Source organism: Schistocerca nitens, chromosome 2, assembly GCF_023898315.1.
Source record: "Schistocerca nitens isolate TAMUIC-IGC-003100 chromosome 2, iqSchNite1.1, whole genome shotgun sequence".
In the NCBI taxonomy this organism is placed as follows: Eukaryota; Metazoa; Arthropoda; class Insecta; order Orthoptera; family Acrididae; genus Schistocerca; species Schistocerca nitens.
The window spans coordinates 466,983,415-467,007,358 of record NC_064615.1 but is presented as its reverse complement, the minus strand read 5'-3'; the positions used below and the strand labels follow the sequence as shown (position 1 = coordinate 467,007,358).

Sequence of the window (23,944 nt, the reverse complement as noted above, 5' to 3'; positions counted from 1 at the left end):
CATCACTAATTCATCACTTATTCCTGCCATTGTCAAAACTTATTCAACAGTTAACATCACTAATCCTGCCAGGACACCGGTTTAGTAATCCCGCGATTATTCTCCGGTTAGGTGTTGTTGCATGTTCATACAATGCGTTTTCCATGCTACTTCCAGCATAGACCTTACATGGCTGCTAGCTGGGGACTGTACAACTGATCCTTACTAGTGTAGGGATCTGGCCAAAAATTTTGTCAAAATTCCATTTCCTTGGATACACTGAGAAGATAATACGTAATCTTTCTTTCCTGTTAGTTGTTTATCTCCACTCTGGTATTGTGAATCTATGGATTTCGCTAGTAATTATAACAATGCTGATCATTCGCAATCCCAATCGACCACATAAACAGCAACTGACATTCATCCATTCAGCTTTACTCCGCTCAGCTTATACAGCCCCATCCTCTTTTGTCAGTGGGAAAGTTTACTTCTAGATGCAATGAGGATTCCCCTGACAGAGACATCACGTACACTATGCACATATTCAAAAATCAACTTATGATTCATCCAGAAATCAACTTAGAATGTGTTCAAAAACCAACAAGGATGCATTCCAAAACCATACGAATAATCGATAGACCAATGAACGCTGGATGCTAGGCACTTTGTGAAACAGGTTTTTCTCCTCAAAAATATGAATTTGGCAACCCCCATTTCCAAAATTGCCACCCAGGTTGGATACCTCAGTTTGCCTGCTTTTATAAATTCAACCCCTAAGGGGGTGAAATAGAAGATGACATTTTTCAAGAAAATATTTCCTTATATTAAAAAAATTTAAAGCTGAATCTTTGTAACCTTGTATTTCACTTCTCAGTTACATAAAAACAAATACATCTTAGGGAATGAAAGTTTCTGTGGAAATATTGCCACACGAATGCAAAAGGTGTGGTTAACAAAAACCTTGGACTTCAGGTACCAGAATTACGTTTTGGTCAGCAGTACATTAAGGAAAGACCATGTTTCTATGGCCTTAATTAACATCAAAAGTTAAGGTGTTACTAATTGTGAACAACATAAAAATTCAATGAAAGAAAAAAAAAATTATGCAGACCATACACTCCATGCCAGCAAAGCAGCAGGTGCTAAGCTAGTATCCTATACTATCTAACTGAACCCTATATTAAGTTTGACCAATGACCTCGCTATCTGGTCTCCTCCCCCAAACAACCCTATACTAAGTTTGCATATACTAGTGACATGGTACTCATCTCTCTGAACATTAACTGCATCTGACAACCTACAAGACATCCACAGCTGTCACTTAGCAGGATCTTCTTCTTTCTTAAACTTTTCTCAATTCTAGGTTTTCTCGTTACATAAAAAGCCTATTGCACTTTCCTTAATCAACAGCTGCTTAAGGTTCCTCTTCACTTGACTCAAGTTAGTGAAATCTTCCCTTCCTAGACCTGTACACTGTAATGAAAATCAGGAAGAGCCTCATAAAATACTGCTCCAGAAGTTGGACCATCACAGAATGTGGGGAGCAGCTCACAATTGGTTTACCTCTTACTTTAACAACAGACAGAAAAAGGTCATTATTCACAGTGTTGAGAATGGCTGTGGTGTGGGGTCTGAATGGGGTACAGTCAAATGGGCAGTGCCCCAGGGATCAGTGTTGGGGCCACTCCTGTTCCTTATTTATATAAATGATATGCCCTCTAGTATTACGGGTAACTCTAAAATATTTCTGTTTGCTGATGACAGCTAGGTAGTAATTGATGTTGTGTGCAACATTGGCTCCATTTCAAACAGTGCAATTCATGACAAAAGTTCATGGCTTTTAGAAAATAAACTAACACTAAATCACAGTAAGACTCAGTTGTTACAGTTACTAATACACAATTCAACAAAATCCAACATTTTAATTTCACAGAACGAGCATATAATTAGTGAAACTGAACAGTTCAAATTTCTAGGTATTCGGACAGATAGTAAACTGTTGTGGAAAGTCCACATTCAGGATCTTGTTCAAAGACTTACAGCTGCCGTTTTTTCTATTCGAACGGTATCTAAAGTAAATGATCGTTCAACATGAAAGTTAGTCTACTTTGCTTATTTTCATTCGCTTATGTCATATAGTATTATATTTTGGGGTAACTCTTCCCATTCTAAAACGATATTTTTGGCTCAGAAACGGGCGGTTCGGGCAATAAGTGGTGTAAGTTCCCAAGCCTTTTGTCGATCTCTGTTCACTACTCTGGGTGTCTTGACACTGGCCTCTATATATATATATATATTCTTAACTGTCGTTTCTTGTTAACAATACCAGCTTATTCCCAAGAATTAGCACCTTTCACTCAGTTAATACTCGGCAGGAATCCAACCTGCATTTGGATCTGACTTCCATAAGTCTTGTGCAGAAGGTGTGCAGTATACTGTTGCGCCCATTTTCAATAAGCTATCACAAGAATTCAAAAATCTTAGCAGTAATCCACGTGCTTTCAAGTCTAAACTGAAATTCCCTCATGGTTTACTCCTATTCTGTCAAGAAGTTCATTGAAAAATTACGCATGTTATATTGTTGATTGCGTTTACTTAAATTTATGGCTCTACTTTCTTTGTGTTCATAAACATTTTACTTTTATATGTTATTACTTCTATGTTGTAACTTCATGTACTGATACATTCCATGACCTTGAAGATTTGCTCCTCAATTTGGTCCTATGGAACTAGATGTGTAAATAAAATAAAATTCCACAGTAATCTCCATACTAAATTTGCTCCTGTAAAAAAAGAGAGAGACAGGGAGGAATGTCTATAGCAACATTGGCAATTTTTTTCTATTTACACATAATTAATATGTGTTAAGGTAGCATGGGCACCTTAGTTAAAATAAATGGATAAAGTGAAATCCAGACTGGATTAACCCCACACTTCCCTGAACTGTTAAGATTTTGATCCATATGTGCTTTAGAACGAGACAAATATATTTTCAATGCAGCACAATATACGATCGTGACACAGTAAGAAACACAATTTTTCTAAAAGTTCATAAAGTGCTGGTTCAATAACGGAAACTGAACAACAGACCTTTCACTGAAATCCTGAAAATCTTTGGTTAGACAAACAATAATACTGTAAATGCTGAATTACATGTAACTAACCTACAATTAGGCTGTATGCCAACAAACCTGCTGTTCACACCCAAAGTAATTATAATGGCTTCTCAATGCAAATTACTTGGTGGTTTGCAGAAACAGCTCAAAAATACTATATAATCTCAAGTCACTGCAAACTGCGAAAAAGTGTCATTTGTTGCTAAGTTTTCCACAACCTGTAATTCACGAATAAAATGATAGCAACCAAACACAAAGAAATTGACAAACATGAGTTAATGCTATTTACTTTGTCACAATGTGTTATCACTAATGTGTTGAACATCACTACAAATTTTAAAAATATTCCTATTGGCAGAACAATTTTCACTCTGCAGCTGAGTGTGTGAACTGGTCTGAAACTTCCTGGCAGATTAAAATTGTGTGATGGACCACGACTTGAACCCAGAACATATGCTTTTGCAGGCAGATGCTCTACTGACTGAGCTGTCCAAGTACAACTCATAACCTGGCCTAACAGCTGTCTTCTAGAAGTACCTCTCTCTCCTACTTTTCCAAACATTAGAAAGCTTTCCTGCGTACCTTGCACAACTAGCACTCGTGGTGAGCTCAGTCGGTACAGCATTCGCCTGTGAAACATCGAGGTTTCCGGTTCAGAAGACTGTTTTAATCTATTTTTACTGTTTCGTGTATTTCTCAAATTCACAAGCACACCAACAAATTATGGGCATACAGTAAACGAGCAAAAGGAGCACTACGATTAAAAAATTCCAAGCACCTTGTACAAATGGTAATGACAAGCAGTAGATCTGGTAGGTAATAAGTGTTACATGCTAGTACACAAGTATCACCACAACACTTATCATTCGATAAGATAAATATAACAACGAGTAAAAGCCATATATTTGTATCAAATCATAAACGTACTGCACAGCAACTCACCTATCTCCACTCACAACACAGAAGTGTCTCAGAGTACACATTTATGACCCTGCAAATCAAAACAGCCACGTATCATGCTTGCTGAAACACGCCCTGCTGAATAAGGAAATCGTACAGCTTCCGAGTTTTGTTGACATCTATCTTTATAAGCTGCCTTGCTTGGGCTAGTTTCAAGGAACCACCACAGCGACGACTTTCATTTTCCAATACGCGCCGAAAGTTAAGGTATGCCTGAGGAAGGATTCTGGTAACAGAGCAAAGCTCTCGCTCTGATTGTGACAGGCGATTTGCACCGGGCAGGGCAGAAACATCTAGTGGAGCTGCAACAGTTCGAGAGCGTGGCGCTGCAGGTATTCCATCCAGACGGACTGTAGAAGGGCCAGAAGTGTGATTTATCCTTTGCCTATCTGCACGTCTTTCTCGAATGGCAAGCTCTCTGTTGCGAGCAAGTCGCCGGTAGAGTGCACACTGGGATATGCGCCACAGACCGGCTTCTGATCGTAACTGGGACAGGCACGTTATACGTCGGCGGAGGTCAACACTGTGTGACAGTGATGTCAGCAGCATGTGATACGCGGCTGGCAGTGGTGCTAGCAGCCGTGCAAATGGAGCTAACCTTCCTGGCCCCAAAGTTAATCCACCTGATGATGAAATTAAACCAAGGCCTCTTATCAACTTGTGAGCATCAAGTCGTTTCGACAGGCGCCTATTGTATGCACTGACAGCTGCCAGTGTTAGTGCACGCTGCAAGTCAGCATCTGGGTCATCGTCCGACCAATCCACGTGACCTACACAAACTGTCATTAATTCTGCATGATTGTCGTAATCTATATCAAACTCTGATCGTGCAGCTGAGTATCCGGGTATTGAGCTAGGAGGAGGGCGTCGTAGCCGGTGCAGTGGTTTCTTGCCTGGCTTTTTCTGTATTTTGCCACAAGGAACGGGTAGTCGCTTATTCCCTGTACCACGTACTGTGTGCATGTATTGTGACAAATACTCTGGCAAAATTTCTGCAGCAGCCAAGCGGTGTCCACAAGCTTCCAAGAACTCTTCTGAAGACATATTTTTTTCTTGTTTATACGACTGATAGTGTGTTTCCCCGCTATATAACTGCTGGTCTTCCAGTATTTGTTCATTTGTTGCACTGTTATTTAATACATGTGACACATCTGAGTGATGACAAATAAATGTGGTATTTTCACTGGGAAGTGTAAGTGTTCTGTTACAATTCCAGTGTCCTGTTTCCAATGTGCAGGACTCGTCCTCCAACAGAGGAGAAGACAGAGCCATCTTTCTTCCAACACAACAAGATTTCTCTCGGGTAACTGAATGGTTCCTTTCCATGCAGCACTGCTTCTGAGATGCTGGTACAGAGATGCCACCAACAACTTTTCTAGCATCAAAGACTATATGCTGGATTTCACTTTCCTTCTCCCTTGAGCTATCTCCTAATGTGCTATTTACAACATGCCCATTAAGGCATTTGACAGTCCCACACATTTCATTGCCAGGTTTTTTGAAATCACCACCTCTGTTGAGTCCAAAGCTCGTTTGTCTCCACGAAGCAGCAACATTTATTAGAGGAGGAGGAGGAGGAGGAGGAGGAGGAGGAGGAGGACTGACTGCCAATTGCTGATGATGCTGTGTGTTTTGCCTAATGTGTTCACCCTTCAAAATATTGTCCCCTGGCAAGTTTTTGGATACCACAGGATGATAAGAAAGTGGTAAACTGTTTTCTTCTGAATTTTGTTTTTCAACTAACAGTTTTCCAAAGCTAGGCTTTTTCTGCATTAAAGAAGTGTCTAAACAAGGCAGGTGAGTATCAGTTTTGAAGGAAGCAAACAAATCTCTGTCTAGATCATCCTCCTTACTCCGCTGATCACTGTTCCTCTTCACTGTATGACGACAGATGTGCCTTCCTGAGTTGGAGACTTCATGAAGCCATGAAAACGGTCCAGCAGACAAGACATAACGAGAGTCATACCGTCGTCGACACTCCTCTGGGGTACGTGCTACAGCCTCTGAAACAGCTTCCCAGTCACCATACCCATACTTCTCCAGTGCTGAGAGCAGTGTCAATTCCTCTGATATAGTCCATCCGCTGGCCTCATCGCCTACTGCAGAACTGGAAGGAGATAAAGAGTGGTATCATCCAGAAGATTAACTATGAATGCAGTTCTAACAACATCAGTAATACCAGTATTATTCAATTTCTCAAAGGCAAGAAACAAAACTATCAATAACAGATGCAGTATGTTCACACTCATCTGATACAGGCAGTACGTTTCTTCATTTAAGAGACTCTTGGAATAAAAAACTAAATCCATAAGTCACTTAGTGAGGTTGGAAGAGTGATGCTGGTTGTTTTTCTAATTAAATAAATAAATAGACTATGGCTGTAGAAAGCATGCTGATACAAACTTGTCAGCTGTGGTAATTTAGGAAGCAGCTCTAATTACACATTTGTTTAACAAAAGTGCACCACACTCATCTCACTGTCGCCTGAAACAGGTGGCCTTTAACCACGTGTTTAAGGGAGTGACAGCAGTACAAGAAAGAAGAGGAAGAATCAATGAAATGTTAGCAGTAGATAAAAATTGAAAGCATAAGAAGTTAAAACAACAAAGACAAATTGAAAGCGTAAGAAGTTAAAACAACAAAGACCTCATTTAATGAGTAAAATTACAAACAATGTAATGAGTGACACAATGAAAAGAGCTGATGACAATGATAGCAGTGTACACATGCCAAAGGAAAAGGCCTTTAATGCCCATACTAAAATATAAGACAAATATAATCAAAAATTATACAAGTAGAAGAAATACATACATTGTTCCCTAAAGCCTAAAAAATTTCAAACGCATGAACAATTATCTCCTTCAATGATATCACCTGTGTTGTTGCCTTCAGAATCATAAACAGCTCAAAACTTAAGACTGAACATGTGTTTAAAGGTGAACGATTTGGGAAAAAAGTCTGCTTGTTTTAAACCGTAAGTGTTAAAATTTGTGGCAATTATGTAAAACAGTATGAACCAAATAGCTAAAGCATAAAACAATCTCAAACATGGGTGTACAATTGTCTTCCTCAATGACACATCATCTAATGGTTATCTGAAAGGTAAGAAATGAATGAGGAACGAGTATAATATTTGTATGCTTATCACACTATGTAAAGTTGCCACTTGATTTTAACTGGTGGGTCACTAGCCTCAGAGACAAAGCTGTGAATGGGAAAGGAAAGGAAACTGGTCATCTTAAACAATTTAGGGAAACAGTGGAAAGCCCAGTAATCGGATGAGGATTTGAACCATCATCTTCCCAAACATGAGTCCAATGTTTTAGCACAGCATCACCACAATCAGTCGGAAGAGTGTGTAGCACTGAAGTATGAACATGTAGAGAAGGACTAACAGTTTTCACAGTCACGTAACAGAAACTTTGTGCCTACCCCTCGTAATGACTGAAATTTTATCAGTTGTGTACACACTGTACACTCTTTGTGTATTTTCTTCTTGGAATATTTGGAGGATCTGTGAGTTGGCCCAAAAGTGAGCAATGACAGGAAATGTGAGAAACTCCTGTACCTTGTTGGCTTTTTCGATTTTATTTTCAGCTCTTGTTTTTCCATTCTTCACAATAAACAGGTCACACATCACTCAGGGCTGGGCACTTCCCAAAGAAAAAGTACAGTTCCTGTATGAGCAATTCGTGTATTCCAGTGTCATGTATTCAAAATGGCACACAGAGCTCTGAAGCCATTCAGGCATATATGTTCAAACATTAGATGTGTACACTCTGCTCTTGAGGTAAAGAATATTTCCACACTTTGTTCTGGTGCTACTGATATGTTAAAAAACATCAGAATACAGGGCAGTGTATACACAATGCTCTAATTAAATTTTCATTAGCTCCTTTAATTTCATTTTGTAACACCAGTCTAACCTCTATCAGTTCACAGGCACTATTGACCTCTGCCTCAGTACTACTGACTGGCATCAGCAGCCAAATTGTGTGTATGTGTGGGGGGACGCGCGCGCGCTCGCTGTGTGGTGAGTAGCAATCTATCCTTTTCATAATATTGTCATTATTCTATACTGGATTTTGCATTGTTCAATTATACACCTCTTGTGTTGATGTTATTTAAATTAACTACAAACTCTATATTCTGAAAATGGTACTGGTATTAAAATGAGTTTCTATATTCTCCCCCGTATTTTTTATACAGATACTGGTCTTGCAAAATCTGCCAAGACTTAAACTTTACATTCACGATATTTCACTAACTTTTTTCTTTTCCTAGTGAAAGCACACATTTTTGAATACAGAAATAATACGGCTACAAGACAAAACACTGTATTTTTGCATTCTAAAGTACAAACACCAAATAGTGTGTATATGTGTACACCACACCTTTCCCATTACCCCCACCAATACTTGTCAGCTACACTGAAGAGCCAAAGAAACTAGTACACCTATCTAATATCGTGTAGGGTCCTGTGAGCACGAGGAAGTGCTGCAACATGACGTGGCTTGGACTCAACTAATGTCTGGAGTAGTGCTGGAGGGAACTGACACCACAAATCCTGCAGTGCTGTCCATAACTCCGTAAGAGTGCAAGGGGAGGAGATCTCTTTCTAAAAGCATGTTGCAAGGCATCTCAGGTATGCTGAATAATAATCATGTCTGTGGAGTTTGGTGACCAGCAGAAGTGTTTAAACTCAGAAGAGTGTTCCTGGAGCCACTCTGTAGCAATTCAGGGCCTTTGGGATGTCACACTGTCCTGCTGGAATTGCCCAAGTCCGCCGGAATGCTGGATGGACATGAATGGACGCAGGTGATCAGATGGAAAGCTTATGTACAGGTCACCTGTCAGGGTCGTATCTTAGACATACCAGGGGTCCCATATCACTCCAACTGCACATGAACCACACCATTACAGAGCCTCCAACAGCTTGTACAGTACCCAGCTGACATGCAGGGTATACGGATTCATGAGGTTGTCTCCATAACCATACTCGTTCATCCGCTTGATACAATTCGAAACGAGACCCATCCAAACAGGCAACATGTTTTCAGTCATCAGTAGTCCAATGCTGGGCCCAGGTGAGGCATAAAGCTTTGTGTTGTGCAATCATCAAGGATACATGAGTGGGTCTTCAGCTCCGAAAGCCGATATCTATGGTGTTTTATTGAATGGTTCGCACGTTGACACTTGTTGATGGCCCAGCACTGAAATCTGCAGCAATTTGCAGAAGGGTTTCACTTCTGTCACATTGAACAATTCTCTTCAGTTGTCACCGGCCCCGTTCTTGCAGGATCTTTTTCCGGCCGCAGCGATGTCAGAGATTCTATATTTTAGGGGATTCCTGATATTCACAGTACATTCGTTAAATGGTTGTATGGAAAAATCCCCGCTTCATCACTACCTCAGAGATGCTGGGTCACATCGCTCATGCGCTGACTATAACGCCATGTTCAAACTCACTTAAAACTTGATAACCTGCCATTGTAGCAACAGTAACATATGCAACAACTGTGCAAGGCACTTGTCTTATACAGGCGTTGCTGACCGCAATGCTGTATTCTGCCTGTTTACTTCTCTCTGTATTTGAATACGCATGCTTAAACCAGTTTCTTTGGTGCTTTAATGTGTACCTCCGATGACACTGCAATACTGCCAGAGGCAGCAAAGGGCTTGGAAGAGCAGTTGAACGGAATGGACAGTGTCTTGAAAGGAGGGTAGAAGATGAACATCAACAAAAGAAAAACAAGTATAATCGAAAGTAGCCAAATTAAATCAGGTGACGCTGAGGGAATCGGATTAGGAAACAAGACACAAAATAGTTGATGAGGTTTGCTATTTAGTCAGCATAACAACTGATGATGGCTGAAGTAGAGAGGATATAAAATGAAGACTGGCAACGGCAAGAAAAGTATTTCTTAAGAAGAGAAATTTGTTAACACTGAATATAGATTAAAGTGTTACGAAGTCTTTTCTGAAGGTACCTGTCTGGCATGTCGCCATGTATGAAAGTGAAACATGGACGATAAACAGTCTAGAGAAGAAGAGAATAGAAGCTTTTAAAATGTCATGCTACAGAAGAATGCTGAAGTTAAGGTGGGTAGATCATATAACTAATGAGGAGGTACTGAATAGAATTGGGGAGACAAGAAATTTGTGGCATAACTTGACTAAAAGAAGGGTTTGGTTGACAGGACAGTGTTGTACATCAAAGGATCACCAATTTAGTACTGCAGGGAACTGTGTGTATGGGGGATGGAGGGGTGTGGAAGGGGGGGGTGGGGGGTTGGTGATTGTAGAGGGAGACCTAGAGATGAATATAGTATGCAGATTTAGAAGGATGTAGGTTGCAGTAGTTATTCAGAGATGAAGAGGCTTGCACAGGATAGAGCAGCATAGAAAGCTGCATTGAAGCAGTCTTTGGACTGAAGACAACAACAACAATTACAGCAGACAAATGTTATTTTATTTCCACATTATTGGCAGTCGAGCATTAATTGCCTTGCAGAATAATGAAGTTATTTCTGTCAGTTTACTCAAGAAATAAAAAATTTGGACAATATTTCCATCTCCTACTTCTCAAAAGTGTACGAACTGAGTGCAAATTTGAGGATTTTTGCAAAAAGTGCAAAAAAATGGGTATTTTTAGCCCACTAGCCAGTCTTCTGCAATACCCATATCTCACTGGTACTCAAATTAAATCAACATATAACATATTTTATCATGTTCCACGATTATTGTTTAGTACACTCTGGGGAAGGTAATATGGTAAAGTCCTGATGACCAGGCGCAGAGAGAGAGAGAGAGAGAGAGAGAGAGAGAGAGAGAGAGAGAGAAGGTTGGGTGGGGGGGGGGGGAGGTTCTATCTTTTGTCACAGCTCATGACATATTTCATTCTTTTTCTGCTATAACTACTGAATCAAACTGGTTTATTACGTTCAAAATGTAACTGTGCATTACCAACGCACCGGATACCACGGTAGTAAAAAGTGTTGCAAACAGCTGCATCACATATAGTACACACTACAAGTTTTACACCATTGTCACATGGTGTAAATTTTGGTGAAGTTCATAGCAGTCTGCCTGTCATTTTTTGGAAAGGATCCATGAATAAGAGAATGTTAAGCACAGTTTTTTACTGTGCAGAGCTACTGGTGTGTTAGTTTAATTCACAGTACAGTACAGCATATTTTGTGTTCGCATGGTTTGCTGTTTATGTGGAACGCTAGTGCACTGATGAAAAATACAAAGTGTTGCTATTGTCTGGGGTGGCTCATCCACTGCTGGTTTCTTTTGCAGTGAGAAAACCAGCACCTTCATTCCCACTGGGACCACACCTGACAGGTGTGCAACACCAGCCGTGGTGACTTTCTTTGCTGTAGATTCCCTAGCCTGATAAGTGTTTCTTTACACAAGATCTCATGCCTGATGATACATTTCTCTAAGTGTCAGAGGTCAAAGTTAGGAGAGTTCTCTTTTGGGAACCTAAACTTATTTTTTCTTCTAGCTACTTGAACTTTTTACAGTTTTCATTAATTTGCTGTAAAATGTCATGAGGAGAACTATACTGCTGGCCCTGAGGATGCTGGAATAACTGCAATATTGCATAAAGCTTATTAAAGCATCCTTCTGCTCAGAAGAAGTTTCAAAGACATTTGCAATCCACCACTCTTTTTCATAAATGCATACAGCATGTTGACCTGGCTGTAAGTCCGATATTAATATATCCTCCACACTATTGTCACTAATACTGTCCAGAAAACATGATGCATTATTTGAAACTCTGCCAATCAAACTTCTTGTTTCATCAATTGTCAATCAAATTATGACTGATAGAGTATCCCCATGTTAAAACCTCACTTCTTGTAACACTTAACTTTATTCAATTGATTCTTTGCTGATGAAAGCAAATTTGTACCATTAATGCTCTCAGTGCAGCATCAAAACATATCAGACCTCTAGCCAGGACAATATGGTATTTATGAAAAACAGTGATGGATAGGAAATATCTGTGGGACTTCCACTGAGTGGAAGGATGCTTCAATAAGCCTTATGCACTCAGAAGGCACAGCAAATTCATTTTATAGGACATCAAGGAGTGACAAGTGCTCAGTTCTGGAATAGCACATTACTGCAGTTATTCCAGCACCCTCAGTGACACCATCTGGCCAGCCGTATATATTGTTTTCCTCATGATATTCTACGACAAATTACTGAAACCTGTAAAAATTCAAATAGTTAGAAGGAAATGTAAGATTAGGATCCTAAAAGCGACCTCTTCTAGCTTTGATCTACGGCACTTTACGAACTGTATCATCAGGTTTGGAAACCTGTGGTAAAGAAACCCACCCATGGCTGCTATTGCACAGCTATCATGCATGGACCCCTGTTGCAGTGGGTATTGGGATACTGGTTTCCTTACTTTTAAAAGGAACCAGTAGTGGACAAGCCACATGGTCAATAGCAACACATTCATACCATCTTTACATCTGTACACTAACGTTCCTCATAAACCACAAACTATGTGAAAACAAAATAGGTTACACTTTAAACCAGAATTAAACTAGCACAGCAACAGCATTGCACATTAGAAAGACTTATTCAAAATTCTCTATAACTAGTCCTTTACAAAAAATGACTGGCAGACTGCTATGAAAGTCATCAAAATTTGCACCATGTGACAATGGTGCAAAACTGATGGCAATTTATACAATGCATGTTGCAGCTATTATGCAACACTTTTACTACTATGATGGTTCAGTGTCTTGGTAATGTACAGTTAAATTTTGAAGTTGATAAATCAGCTTAATTTGGAAGTTATTACAGCACCAAAAATAAATAAATAAATAAATAAATAAATAAAATGTCATGATGAATCTTAACAAAAGATGCCTTTTTTTTTTTACTTCTTCTGATTTGATCTCACTTTCTAGTCATCAGGACTTAAAATATTTCCTTCCCCAGAGAGTAATAGACAGTAACTGTGGAACGCAGAAAATTTCATTTTTTTAATTCACCTCCACCTTGTCAGTTTTTTTGAGTCCTCTATGCTCATACTGAAAAATCATAGTAATTTAAGTTGTTTGGAACATGGTTTTTCTAATGAAAAAGGTTTGAAAGAATTTTCAGAAGACCTGTATGTAAAAGTGGGCTAAAACTACCCATTTTTGATATTTTTAGAAATATTGTAAAATTTGCTCTCAATTTGTAAACTACTGAGAAGCAGTAAGAGAATGAAAGTTTATATTCTACAACCACGTATTGATAGGTTATTACCTGAAACTTTTCAGGTTTACCCCGCAATAACTTCCAAAGATACAGAAACCATAACTGTACGTTTTTTTTTTTCCAGGCCTATTTTTTCAGGCGACTGTTTCAAATTATCCACGAGATAACTGCTGAAAATTTTTTATTTTGCTTAAGACAGCTTGTACAAGAGGTCACAGTTTTGTCCCCCACTCCCCCTTCGAGAAAATGTTGCCGGAAATATTATACCTCAAATTTGGTGAAAACACAGAGCTGCACTTTGTATAGCTTCATTGTGGGGCCAAAACAAAATATCTAGAACTGTTACAGATTTATAGCATTTTTAAAAAAAAATTCCGAAGTTCACATCTTTAAAATAGTGTTTGCTGTGTCACCTTTGGAGGCCTGTATCCCAGGGCAGGAAGGTTTTTGGAGAAAACAAAAAAATAGATGTTTCTTACTTATTCCTGAATTTTAAAATATGCTAAATTCAGTAACATCCGAGACTATGAAGGAAACCACCTGCCAGAAGTGATACAGATTATGCCCAAGGTAACTTGCTACCGCCAATCAAACAGTATGTGTGTGTGTGTGTGTGTGTGTGTGTGTGTGTGTTCTCCAATAGCTTGAGAAAGGAATTCCATTCCGGAAGCTAGCAAAGTAAAGCTCTGTACCTTTTGTGTGTGAATCTGTCAACAATGTAGTGCTTCTGCCTATAGGTGAGTCATCTCCTTTATTCCTAAATAATTCATTCTTCTCTACCAGTACTTTCCGTAAATTATTATTACATATGTTTGCTACATGTGACTCAACATTTATAACCCTTCCATTTTTTTCAATAGCAACATTATCCTGTACTCTTACTGGTGACTTCTCCGATTTCACTACATTCCTTACAACCTTAAGTCTGAGACTGAATTACTGATTTCTGAAATAATGTGGACATTCCTCGAATATTAATAAATTTTCTTAGTAGTTAGGGGTAGTTTTTGCAATGTGCATGTACTGCAGGATCTTTAGTTGTTCCTGCCACCAGATACATTTCCTTTTTCCCCCTCTTGTGATCCGTTGTTTTCTATGTGGTTGTTTACTGTTTTCTCTGATTAGCTTGTGCTGAAAGCTATTTTCAAATAATGATATGAATTTATCATCAAACAGATTAAATGTTATGTCATCATTTGGTTCACCATAAATTTCATCCAAGTCTTCTCTTGTAAGCCATTCTTAAAAAAGATTTGTTCTGGGGTCACTAATTAGTCTAAGTGATCTTTCCCTCTCTTATTCAATTGTAGACTGTGCTTAATATACCCCAGTCTCCCAACTGTAGCAACAGGCACTGCACTCACATGAGATTTCATTTCAGTCATCGGCAGCCTGCTCAGCTTAAGAGTTCATACAGCTAACAGCAGTGTTAACCCGATGCTAGTCATGGCACTGTAGGACCTCCACAAAACTCGTGTGTGTGTGTGTGTGTGTGTGTGTGTGTGTGTGTGCCACTCCTATTTCATTTATGTTACCTATAATGCTTTAATTTTGGTCTTTTTAGACTGTTCCCCATTCCACCTATGGTAACCTGAGACCCTTTGTCAAAATCTTTACACTTATTCATCTATGTCCTCGGCACCAGGACAAGGCTACCACTTGGCTCCATAAAACTTGTGACCTGGTACCCTGTTCCTAATTTGTCCAGTACCATCTGACCTACACCCCTCGCATGGCTACTAACTAGCAGCAACTCTTTTCTTCCTACTCTCTTTTGGTACTGACCTGCACTTAGTTTCTTTGCTAGAAGTTTGCTGCACCCTACAGTTGGATGAGGCTCTTCCCACTCTACTTCCCGTAACAAGACCAATTTATTGCATACTTTAAGCTCAAATGTAAATGGAAGAGCTATTCCCTTTCCTCTCTTACCTGTTACCTTTACCCAGTGCCCACAATCTCTTTTCCCTTTAACCTACACAGTTAAAATTTTGTGTAATCTAATTCTGTCTGAAGGATACACCGATTCACTCTTCTTTTTTGCAGAGCCTACTACAGTCCCATTGGAGAGCTTTGTTGAGTTCCCCATTCAAATTACCCCAAAGGAATTCTGGTCAACAATTGATATCACTCCCTGTCTGACTACCCTCCAGTAATATCTACACTTCTCTTGCAGTGCAACACAGATTAAACACTCTAAAATAGGATTAATTCACTGAAGGGTCATTCCATGTCAATTCAACCAATTTGAGAAAATGTTCCAGCTGATAGTCTCAGATTTGGCTGAAATTTAGAACACCAGTGCTACCAAGTGTGGAACACTCATGTACAAAATTTTAAGTTCCCCTACCAATTAGTTCCAGAATTATGGCTCGTGAAAGGAGGAGGCGTGACCCGGAAATTGCAACCCGCATCTGGCAATCTATCTTCAGACCCAACTTCAGGTCTTAATAACTTTGGAAGTATTCCGCACAGTCCAGTGAAATTTTTACAACCCATTAACATCCACTTAGAGAACACACTCTATGAATCAAAACACCGACAACATATTTCTGAGAGAAAATAAAAAATTCCAAAATGTGATTAAAAAATGTAATACGTTAAAAGGTACATATTGTAGGTGCCCTCTATGCCAAATATAATTCACATCCACACGCCAGAAAAAAAGTAGCTATTCTTACCCTTGCACCTTCCAGCTGGTCTATTGACTACACTGCAAAGGAATTCAATGTTTCTACATATATGGTAAAGCAAGCTAGGAAAATAAAAGCAATCCAAGGAGTGCTTCCACAACTTCAGCAGGCTCGGGGTAAGCAACTGAGTTCAGAAATAAAGGTGCTAGTGTCGGAGTTTTATGAAAATAATGACTACAGCCGAATACTGCCAGGAAAAAAAGACTATGTAGCAGTGAAAATTGGAAATTTACGTGTACAGATGCAAAAAAAGGCTGTTGCTATGTAACATATTAGAACTATATGTAGAATTCAAGGAAAAGTATCCCAATACCAAAGTAGGTTTATCATCTTTTTTTCAATCTTCGGCCAAAATGGGTTGTGCCTGTAAGTGCAAGGGGGACACACAATGTTTGTGTATGTGAGACCCATCAAAATGCTAAGCTGATGTTTGCTGCTATAAAGGATTCTGGTCTGGATTACAAAGGTGTAATGAAGCTGCTAGTGTGTGACATCAGTTTCTACCAGTGCATGATACACAGGTGTGAAAAGTGTCCTGGTAAGGCAAATCTTGTAGAACACAAGAATAACAAACTGTATGGTGAATTCCTCATGGATGACAATGAACTTGTTTCTTATAAACAATGGACACACACGGATCGCACAAGTCTTGAAACAAGGCAAAGTAAAGTGGAAGATTTTGTTGAAATGTGTTGTCAAAAAACAGACAAACTGACCACACACAGCTTCACAGCAACAGCACAATTGGCTTATCTCCAGTTTTGTAAGGATAAAACAAGATGCAATTATAGTAATACTAGACTTTTCTGAAAATTATGCATTTATAGTTCAATATGCCATCCAAGGATATCATTGGGACAACAGTCAAGCAACTCTCCAGCCATTTGCAATTTACTATAGGTGAATCAGGTGATGTGTCTGTCATGAACCTGTGTGTTTTTAGTGACTGTTTAATTCATGATGCCACAGCAGCTCATGCCCACATTCGCACTGTGATGGCAAATGTGAAAAACAAGCTGCCTGACATACATTTTGCAAAATACTTCAGTGATGGGGCAGCTAGTCAGTACAAAACTGTAAAAAATCTCAAAAATTTATGCATGCATTACCATGATTTTCAGATTCATGCAGAATGGAATTTTTTCACAAGTCATAGTAAAAATGTATGTGATGGTATTGGTGCTACCATTAAGCGCATGGCATCACAAGCTAGTCTGCAGCACCCTACAGAAGGTCACATTCTAACACCTCTTCAGTTATTTACCTGGGTACAGAAAAATATCTCTGGACACAATCATTCTATGTTTCAAAAGATGAGGTGAAATCAGTCAAAGAGTTGCTAAAAAGCAGACTAGAACACGTTAAAACTGTTGCAGGCACAAGGAGCCATCATCACTTCTCTCCAACGGTCTCGGACGAACAGACTGTCCGGTTATAACTATAGGTTCATGCACAACATGTGTCTTCACAGTGTGTGTGACTCAGGATTCAGAAGCATAAGCAGCAACATACAACCAGGTTGCTACGTTATTGCTGTATATGACAAATGGTACTTAGGATGTGTTGCAGAGTGCTGTGAAGCAGAAGGTGATGTATTTGTGAACTTCATGGCACCAACAGGACCAGCAAGATCATTTCATTGGCCACGTTTGGCAGACAGGTGTTGGATTCCTTTTGAACATATTCTTATGTCAGTTCAGTTCCTACCACAGTGTCAGGAAGACAGTACAATTTGCCACTCAATGTACAGAGTACAGTAGCTAAGTGTGGGAGAACTTCTGTTTGAAGCACAATCGACTGGTTTTTAGCAGTTAAGGTGCAGTAAACATTAATGATAGGTTGTCTTAATCTGTCTATATGTTGTTGCTTAGTGATTAAACAGTCATGGGATAGGATAAGAAGATGCAGAACAGTTTACAATATGTTTTACAAAATTGTGTTGTGGAACAATGGCCACATCACCAAATACATCTGTCAACTTCCATTGTACACAAATGTCTTGCAATAACATGCTGAAATTTTGAGATATATATCATTATGGTCTACTTATGCAGTGTGTGAAATTTGGCTTGGATACCACTTGTCCCTTTTGTGCTACCACACTTCAAAAATCCATGTTTTTCAGGTAATTTTTCAAATTTTTGTATTTTCGTGTGCATGTAACTCAGTTTTTGTGACTGATATGGGCATGAGATCTGTATGTGTTTAGGCCACATTAAGCTTAAAACAAAAAAATTTATACTCTTTTTGAGTGAATTATATTTGGCATAGAGGGCACCTACAATATGTACCTTTTAACGTATTACATTTTTTTAATCACATTTTGGAATTTTTCATTTTCCCTCAGAAATGTGTTGTTGGTGTTTTGAGTCATGGAGTGTGTTCTCTAAATGAATGTTACTGGGTTGTAAAAAATTTCACTGATCTGTGTGGAATAGTTCCAAAGTTAAGATCTGAAGTTGGGTCTGAAGATAGATTGTCAGATGCGGGTTGCAATTTCCGGGTCACGCCACCTTCTTTCACAAGCCATAATTCTGGAACTAATTGGCAGGGGAAACTAATACTTTGTACACGAGTGTTCCACACATGGTAGAATTAGTGTACTGAACTTTAGTCAAATCTGAGACTATGAACTGGAGCCCCTGGTTGAACTGACATGGAATGACCCTGAACACACTTTACACTACATGGCCTCCAGGTTAATGCTTCATATGTATGATACACCCCCCCCCCCCACACACACACACACAAAACACACACACACTCACTCTCTCTCTCTCTTCCCTCCAATACTAAATTGGCAATCCTCAATGTCTCAGAATGTGTGCTATCAACCGATACCTTCTTTTGGTCATGTTGTGCCACGAATTTCTTGTCTCTCTAATTCTATACAGTACTTCCTCGCCAATTGTGTGATTGCCCCATCTTTATCTTCAACATTCTTCTGTAACACCATATTTCGAAAGCTTCTATTTTCTACTCACCTAAACTGTTTCTCGTCCATGGATACACACCAGACAAATACCTTCATATAAGACTTTCTAACACTGAAATCTGTATTCAATGTTAAAAAATTTCTCTTCTTAAGAAATGCTTTTCTTGCCATTATCTATCTACGTTTTGTACCCTCTCAACTTTGGCTATCATCAGTTATTTTGCTGACCAAATAGCAAAATGCTTCCACTTTCCTGAGTGTGTCATTTCCTAATTGGATTCCCTCAGCATTTCATTCTCCCTGTTTCATTTTTGGTGATGTTCATCTTATACCTTCCTTTCAAGACAGTGTCCATTCCCTTCAACTGTTCTTCCAATTCCTTTGCTGTCTCCGACAGAACTACAATGTCATCAGAAACACTCTTAAGTTTTTGTTTCTTCTCCCTGAACTTTAATTCCTACTCAAAATTTTACTTCTTCAACACACAGATTGAATAACACTGGGAGTAGACTACAACCCTGAATCACTCCCTTCTCAACCACTGCTTCCCTTTCATGCCCCTTAATTCTTATAACTGCCCTCTGGTTTCTATACCAGTTGTAAATAGCCTTCCACTCCTGTATTTTACACCTAATTTCGAGTCGACTGAAGCGTCCGATCCCACCATTTGGCTTTGACCCATGACGTAAGGCTGTTGTGGTGTGTGACGTCACGACGGCGTGGGATTTAGTTTGTGAGAGTGGCGTGTTTGTAGGTGTCGTTTTGATGTGATTGGTGGTGTTCTCTGGTGGTGTGTTTATGTGTTCTGTGTTACATGATGTTTTTGGTTTATTTTGCTTGTGTGGCGTGTGTATAGGTGGCATATTGTTGCGATCCATGGTTCTCTCTGGTGGTGTGATGTAGCGTGTTACGTGGCGTATGGGGTTCATTTGCGTGGTAGCATTGCACGTGTGTGGTATCGGTAGTGACTGTGCTTTCAGGGGAATATTTTTCAGCGAGTTAATAATTTTGGTTTTGTTAAGTCGACGTTATTGTAGTTTTTTCTGTTTGTCGTGTGTAAATTTTGGTAAATTGCTTTTTTTATGTTTTTGGTAGGTACGGATATGACTGACAAGGTCAACAGTTTTCGGTTGTCGGCGATAATGGGGGACAGTGCGTTGTCTCTAATAAAATTTCTTCAGCTATTCGGATTTTTGGATGAAGTCGTGGAGTGTTCAGTGCAGCGTGAAGAAATGAGGCTTACTAAAGTTCCGGCGCATCGGACCAGAGATGTGGAGATGTCGTAAGGATAAGAGGTCAAGGGAAGTGTTCGATTCTAATTTTGTTGGTTTGTTGTGTTTTTTGAGGTAGTGATGATTGTGGATGTGGTTGTAGTTGTAGTTTTGGGTTTTATGATTTGGTATCGGTAGTTTCTGTTGACCTATATAGGTGAAGGGAAGTGTTCGATTCCAATGTGTGGTTGTGGCTGTGGGTGTTCCGGTATCGGGAGTTGCTGTTGAGCTAAATAGCTCAAGGGAAGTGTTCGATTCCAATTTATGGGATCCGGAACTGCTGTTAAGATATATAGGTCAAGGGAAGTGTCAAATTCCCGAGAATATTTTGTTTAGTGGAATTTGGGGAGTATTGTGTTGTCAGTTTTTTTCGTCATTTGTGTGGTTTGGTATGGTGGTATGTGTCTAAATTTGTTTATGTTTACTGTGTCCCCACCCAAAAACCTACAATTTCCCTCACTTGTCCCGTTAGTTTCATTAGGTCTTTTGTGGAACCTGTGTGTGTTGGTTGGTTTTTCAATGTATTTCCGTGTTTGTGGTCATTTTTACGTAATGACAGCATAGACGCCATATTGGAGTCGTAGAGTGGTCGTTTCCACCATATTTGTGACGTCATGGGTCAAAGCAGACAGGTGGAATTGGACGCTTCTGTATTTCCCTAATTTCAAAGGGAGTACTCCAACACTGTCAAAAACTTTCTCTAAGTCAACAACGCTATAAATGTAGGTTTGTCTTTCCTTACTCTATCTTATAAGATAAGTCATAGTGTCAGTATTGCCTCACGTGTTCCTACATTCCTCCAGAATCTAACCTGATCTTCCCTGAGGTCGGCTTTCACCAGTTTTTCAATTCGTCCATAAAGAATTCATGTTAGCATTTCTCATACATGACTTATTAAACTAATGGTTTGGTAATTTTCATACCTGCCAGCAACTGCTTTCTTTGGAATTACTACATTATTCCTGAAGTCTGAGGGTACTTCTCCAGTCTCGTACATCTTGCATACCACATGGAAGAGCTTTTACCGGCTGGTTCTCCCAGGGCTATCAATAGTTCTGACGGCAAGAACTCTTCACTTAACTGTAGTATATGTTAATCAACTTATTCGCAATAAAATATAACTTTTGATCACGAGTATTACTTTATATTATACAAAGTTTACTGTCAGCAGAATATGGCCCAATGTTTGATGCATTTTTACTTGATAATTTGAATACACTACCTCAGATCATGAAATTTTCTGTTTTTCGTGGTGAGGGAGAAAAGGAAAACACTGGCACAGCTAATAGGGGAACAACATGTGGATCAGGAAAATAACGAGTCACAAGGAGTGGCTCTGAGGATGAAGGTCACCAAGGGTTTAGGGCAGAAAGGGAGGTACTCAAGAACTGACTATGGTGAATGGACAGTTTCCACCTATGTAATTAGTGTTTGGGGAAAGGTGGGGGAAGGGGAATAGGATTTATATAGAATTAACAGAGAAAGCCACTGAAACCATTGGTCGTGTAATGTGTAAAACAATCAGCAACTTGGTGGAAGTTTCAGGTAGCCATGAATACAGATATACAACCATATCCACATAGAACACAACATAATAACAGCAGAATATATGGTACATAATGCGGCATATTTCACATGTGCCACTACCTCCCGATTTAATAAAAAATGTCAGTGACTCGACTAATGCAGGAAATGGTTGACGGTTCTAAACTACAGTCACCCAGACAAATTATCTATAGGGTGCAGAATTGAGAGCATGAGTGGCATACAACTACAACTCAAAAGGATGGGAGGCATAACAGTAGTATTTAGCGTAGGAAATTTTCATATCAGAAAACAGCGAGAGATAATCAAATAGTTGGTGAAGTATTTGAGTGAACTCTACAGAGTCTTGGTGATATTTGGTGTGAAGAAAAAGGCTGAGTTGGGTTTGAGAAGTTTTTGGGAGCAAATGGGCATACAAAGAGATTGCAGATTAGGTAGGATATGGAAAAAGGTACAATGTTTAGGGATGTACATAATGTATTGAGGAGTAGATTGAAGGTCAAGTTGGACTTATATGACGGAATCTTTGCTGGCACATAGAGGTGTCTGAGTATATCTGTTTCTATATGATCTAAAGCACAATTAAAATAATAAACACTGTAAATGACCCAAGAGAAGATGTCTACCTTAATTTGGTGGGAGGTATAACAGTGTAGCGATGATAGTTCCGGTGTTGTCCTGGCTGTTGACCTTGACTGAAACATGTTGCGCATAGGTGTGCATCACACTCAGCACACCGTAATGTGGGTTCACCTTCATCAAAGACATCACAGCACCATGCGCATGTATTGTCGTACACGTACTTCAGCACATCTGCAATACCCAATGTGACATATATACATGTATAATTCAGCAAATATACTTTAGTCCTAGTCTAGTTTTAAATGTAGAGAGAGAGAGAGAGAGAGAGAGAGACTTAACTAAGGAAGTAGATTGCCGCAAGAACCTGACAAAGTGCACCAACAACCTGTCAATTACAATACAAAGGTAACAATTATCTCATTTGCTGCTGAACCTCGCTTGTGAAATGACAAATAAGAGATCGAAAAATTTCAAGCATCTGCAAGGAAAATACAGCTCATTGACAAACCAAAGGCATTTGAAAATCGCGCTATTAAAAACTTGAATACAATGTAAACAAACAACACAATAGCTCAGTGATATTTGCCAGTGTTCAACGAAAACAAATACACCAGTAAATAGCCTGCAGAATACAGAGTATTCACTGTGATACGTCACTCTTGTAAAACTGTAGCTTTGACTTTTCAGTAGTATTTCTCCAGAATGACTGTTTTCAAGAATATCTTAAATGTCAATACTCATGAGAATACTGTCTTGGTGAGATCAGATACGATCACTAATTTTACAAAATGTGTAAGCTAATGCCGCTCTTTCCTCAAAATACATTGTAACCTACACACAAATTCAACATAACGACACGCAACTCCATTACGATTATTGCAAATAATAATGCTTTCAAAAATTCCCGTTCACGACAACTCTAATAACGGGAAGTATTAATTAATAATTGAATTGTTGTATATAAACTTCACTTGGTATAATATCACACTGTAAGAATGTGATAAATGGATTTCACGCATAACTTCCGAGGCAATAGTTACCATCTGCAGTATCGAATTCTTCATCCCCTCTATAAATACATGATGAGACAGACTTTCTCATGTTTACATCACAAATCACCATCTCCGCTTCCGTCGTTACCGCCACACGGTAGTTACTAGTTACCAACACGTGCAAAACACCAACACTGTCGAAAGTACTTCTGTACCACGGACGTATGTTGTCCAGTACTGTAGTTTTTGTTTTCTAAATCAAAGATATTATTATGATAATTTCAACCAAGGAGGTTATAGTGATGTAACAAAAAGTTGCGCGAACGTTAACATTGACTACGCTATAAGTAAATCTATTCCTACAACTTAAATTCCTCATTAACATTCGTTGGCATTGCCAAATCACAGCTAAACAGTAAACTGATACATTCCTGGCCGACCGAGTGCCGACTAACATCTGATGCTACGTTTCTGATCAGACTGATAGTACAATGAAGATTTTGCTCTTCTTCGTATTTGTACGATAAAAGTAGACGAAGATGAAAATTACTTTTAATTCTTTGGCTCCATACTGATAGAGCATTTTCATTTATAGTAGATCCTGCTACAAATCGAATATTGATTCACCTATGTGAAAAAC

General features: G+C 39.1%; 1 protein-coding gene across 1 annotated transcript in view; it reads right to left on the bottom strand.

Annotated features, from left to right (window-relative positions):
- Window positions 1-23,678, bottom strand: part of LOC126236375 (uncharacterized) — a 28,789-nt gene extending 5,111 nt beyond the window's left edge. The window contains exons 1-4 of the mRNA XM_049945631.1: window positions 23,353-23,678; window positions 22,357-22,543; window positions 4,038-6,162; window positions 3,171-3,313 (exon numbers count right to left, since the gene is read on the bottom strand). Coding sequence (XP_049801588.1) covers window positions 4,110-6,162; window positions 22,357-22,543; window positions 23,353-23,434 — 2,322 coding nt within the window. The 5' untranslated portion in view covers window positions 23,435-23,678 and the 3' untranslated portion in view covers window positions 3,171-3,313; window positions 4,038-4,109. The remainder of the gene's footprint in view (window positions 1-3,170; window positions 3,314-4,037; window positions 6,163-22,356; window positions 22,544-23,352) is intronic.
- Window positions 23,679-23,944: the final 266 nt, after the last annotated feature.